The sequence below is a fragment of the Epinephelus fuscoguttatus genome, linkage group LG12, assembly GCF_011397635.1.
Source record: "Epinephelus fuscoguttatus linkage group LG12, E.fuscoguttatus.final_Chr_v1".
In the NCBI taxonomy this organism is placed as follows: domain Eukaryota; kingdom Metazoa; phylum Chordata; class Actinopteri; order Perciformes; family Serranidae; genus Epinephelus; species Epinephelus fuscoguttatus.
In genome coordinates, this window is record NC_064763.1 from 32,978,315 (window position 1) to 32,982,653 (window position 4,339).

General features: G+C 47.9%; 1 protein-coding gene across 1 annotated transcript; it reads right to left on the reverse strand.

The window, feature by feature from the left end:
• Positions 1 to 270: 270 nt before the first annotated feature.
• pou4f3 (POU class 4 homeobox 3) lies at positions 271 to 1,694 on the reverse strand. Its single transcript, XM_049592159.1, has 2 exons — positions 1,575 to 1,694; positions 271 to 1,206 (listed from the first exon to the last, which is right to left on the reverse strand). The coding sequence occupies exons 1-2, from the start codon at positions 1,692 to 1,694 to the stop codon at positions 271 to 273; spliced, it is 1,056 nt and encodes a 351-aa protein (XP_049448116.1).
• Between the last annotated feature and the right edge of the window lie 2,645 nt (positions 1,695 to 4,339).

Below are 4,339 nucleotides of genomic sequence, written 5' to 3' on the forward strand. Positions count from 1 at the left end.
AGATACATGATCAACAACATGATAAACACCCTCCTCCTCCTCTTCCTCACACATCACAATCATCTATGAGTCCCATATAACATAATCCAAAAAAAGTGCAACAACAAAGAGTGAGTGACACGAACTGGAAAAAAAACTTGAAGTCTTTTTGGAGATAATCCCAGATGAGTGAGGAGCTGTTGATAAATCCCTGTTAGTTAGGCTACTTAGGCTATTATTAATCACTCGATCAAAAATGTAGTAGGCTATTTTATTCATGATGTGTGAAACTCAGTGCACCGCAGAGTATTTCATTCGTTTCTGTTTTTGCCGCTGGTTGCAAAACCACACTCGAACCACGTTCTTTTTCAGGTCCAGTTTTTCGGCGATGGCCGCAATTTTTTCCGAGGAGGGCCGAGGCTGGATGGCAAAGTACGCCTCCAAAGAGCGCTTCTCCGGCGCGGCGATGGAGGTGCGCTTTCTTTTCCTCTCGTTCCCGTTGAAAAGGTCCGGCTTGCTGCTTTTCTCCCGGTACGCAGCCTCTGCTTCCTCCAGCCAGGCCTGGAGAACCGGCTTGAGCGCTATCATGTTGTTGTGGGACAAGGTGAGGGACTCGAACCTGCAGATGGTGCTCTGGCTCAAAGACCCCACTCCGGGGATCTTGAGGTTGGCCAGCGCCGACCCGACGTCCGCCTGGGTCACTCCGAGTTTGATCCTCCTCTGCTTGAAGCGCTCGGCGAAGGCTTCCAGCTCCCTGGGATCCGACTCCACGTCGTTGACGCACGCCATGCCGCCGTGCACTGACAGAGAGTGAGGGTGGGCCATGTTGGCCATCGCCTGGTGCAGCTGCCCCATGGTCTGCAGGTGGTGGTGAGGGTGCTGGTGGTGGTGCGCCGACGTGGTCATCCCGGGAGGCTCCGGAGCACCCATCCCGGTCACGGCCAGGCTGGTGGAGAGGTGGTCCAGGAGGTCCCCGGCCTCCAGGGTCTGTCCCAGGTGGTGGTGATGGTGGTGGGAGGCGATGGTGGAAGGGACGTGGGAGATGGGCACGGTGGTGGAGGAAGAAGAGGAGGCTGAGGTGCAGGGGACACTGCTCATGGTATGGTAAGTCACGTCTGGTTTGAACGGGTGACTCTTGCCGTGAGAGACAATGCTGTCAGCAGCCGCCAGAGCCTCTGCCCGTGCCAGCAGGCTCTCATCAAAGCCTCCGAATATATTGCCCTGCAGCTGCAAGCAAGAGTGCGCATACTGGAGTCAGTGGGGAATTCTGTCAGGCAGCTCTCAGGATCTAAAAAACATTTTCCAAAGGCAAGCAGCGCTGAGGAGAGGAGAGAACCCTCCTCAAAGCGCAGGTCATAAAAATTAATATGAAAGCAAGAGCATTGCTTGAAAAGACATGTGGATGAGTGGGGGGAGGAGGGGGGTTGGGAGGGGGAGGGGGGGGGGCACAGACAGAGGAGGGAGAGAGAGAGAGAGAGATAGCGGATAGAACAAAGTCCTGTCAAATCAACTTTACAGACATTTCCAGTGTGATATTTTCTCCCCTCCTCTCACCCAGTATACTCCACAGCCATTCTCCCTCGACCTGAACGTACCTGCGGGGCGGGCAGACAGACTCTGCGCATGCCCTCCGAGCCTGAGTGCAGGCCGGGATACTTGGGCTCGTGCAGAGCCGGGTGCATGGAGAAATGCTGCTTGCCGTTCATGGTCATCATCCTCCTCCCTGCAAGCACCTCGCAAGCAGTGTGGCCCCTGACATGAAAGCCGGGGAGCGGACAGCTACAGAGCTCCTCTCGCTCTCCTTCACCAGACTGAGCTGTTCACATCGGCAGCGCCTCCCGGCATCCCTCTCTCCCTCTTCCTCCCCACCCACCGTCCCCCTCCTCTCCTTTCAGCCTCCCTCCTCCTCCTTCCCTCCCACCTGCTCCTCTGCTCAACTTACAAGTTGCAAAATGTTGGCCCCTGTGCGCAAGCGTCAAATGAACCCAACCAAAATCACTAATGATATTGTAATAACACATTGTTCAGTGACTAGATCATTATTATGACTTCATGTGGCATTTTGGCACATTTTACAGGCAGTAATAAACCATGGATTCACCCGTTACAGTGGGCCAACATGTCAGCACCACGGACAGCGCAGCACCGCAGAGGTTAGTGCAGGTGGCTCCAGAGCTGTCCGCGGTGCTCACAGGTTTCCCCATCTCCTACACGAATTCAACAAAATGTAAACTGCATGCTTCAAACTGTATCTACGGCCTGCTGCAGGCTGCTGACCAGTTGACCCGAGGGCCCTGGCCTGCTCTGCTCCCCAACGCCCATGTGCAGGCCGCTTCACAGCCTTCTCATGTGGCTGCCTGCTCTACACTCATGAAGCCGGGGTGGACGGGCCAGAAAGAGGAGCCAGGCGGGCACAGGCGGACCGATGACACAGCGGGTCCATCCGATCCTGCTGGCCGCCTCTCTGGTTCCCCAGACTCTGAATAATTTAGCTGCACGGTGGCAGGCATCCATTACCACGTTGGCATGTTCTTATTCATTACACAGATTAAAACAGCCGAGGTCTTTTCTCACCATGCAAACCTGTTGCAGGCTGGGGAGCCAAACATTAGTGGGCTGCCTACTTGCATGAGGAGAGAAAAGACATATGCCTCTGATATGTGCATATATATATATATATATATATATATATATATATATGTCTATAGTAAAACTTAAATTAATAGCCCAGGCTATTATCTGCTTAAATCACTTGGGACAGGCGTCTATATGAGACAGGCCTTTAATTTCTTTCACACAAAACTCAGTAAACATGGGGAAATACAATCAAATTATTTATTTACACCAGTATGAATATTACTTGTGTAAAAATTAGGCTTCAGATAACAAATCAATGTCTCTCATTTCATCTTGAATTAGGCTAATATTTATGATATGATTGATTCTTTTGATGTGAGGACCCTTACAGACTAAAGAATATGAATGCCTTACAGGGTAATTGAGGAATGGACTCATCATTTGACTCTATGACTGCTTCAGAAGTAGGGAGTCACCACCTTTTTTCCTGTCTGTCTTGTTACCAGGCTGGTAAATCTGAATGAATTATTCTTTGGCGCTCATGGTTTTAGTAAAATGATGTGAATGATTGAATTAGAGAGAATGTAACCGAGCAAACAATAAAAAGTGTAAACATTTATATGCATGATCTAAACAGCTAATGTTAGCTCCAGTGGGTGGCCTACAACCTGGTTTATACATCCAGAGAATTTCTATGAAAATGAGCTGCTTGGCAACTAGACCAGGCCTCTAATTGAGACAGGCCTTTATTTGTCACAATGTGTAGCCACACCAGGCTAGTAAAAGAGACTGAGCGTTTAATTGAAGTTTATATATACCTCATGTGTATGTAGCTCAGTCCATAGGGAACCAGAGGGTCGTTGTTCCCTGTCCGAACCAAATATGGAGCGTAGACTGGTAGCTGGAGAGGAGCCAGTTTGCCTCCTGGGCACTGCCAAGGTGCCCTCGAGCAAGGCTCTGAACTCCCAACTGCTCGGGGCACCTGTCCAAGGCAGGCCCCTCACTCTGACATCTCTCCATTCAATGTATTTATAGGTCCTGTTTCTTCTTCTTCTTCTTCTAACCATGGAGTATTAATAGATATTAATTTCATAATATGTAAAATTTAAATTCAAAAAAGGAGACAGAGAAAGAAAATGTTAGTGTCATATTAAAAAAAAACTGTGGGTATGGATCCCAGTGAATGTAACTTATAATATGTTAGTCTGAGTAAAGCCTGAAGTCCCTTTTCTCACCCTCATGTCACCCTTTCTCTTTTCTCTCCCCTTAATAGCTGTTATATAGCTGGGGCCATCCATAATTCAGTGGCCATTGTTTACAACCCTGTCACCTCCGTGCTTTTTCATATACTGAAAATTACATCTGACATGTTTTATGAAAAGCGTTGTCATATTGTGGCCAAATGTGACAGCATGTCTTCTCTTTGCCCCCATCTGGCCTGCATATACACTCCCCCCAGATGACCTGACTACTGTCACAGCATGCAGTCATGTACCCGCTGTGGTGTTTCACAACAAACTACACATAGCTACAATTCAGCAGATTATATCGACATAATAATTGGAAGTATGGGTCTGTTTTACTAATTTTAACATCAAATATTTAACATTTAAACATTAATGTCTTGTATTTCTTTCCAGGCACATGCAATAAAAGAAGATAAAAATAAATACGATACAATAAAATACAAGAATAAATCAAAACAAAACAAAAAATGTATTTCTATATCTAGACCTATATCAAATTGTACTCGGAAAAGTGGCCTTCACAGAGCCCAGTTATA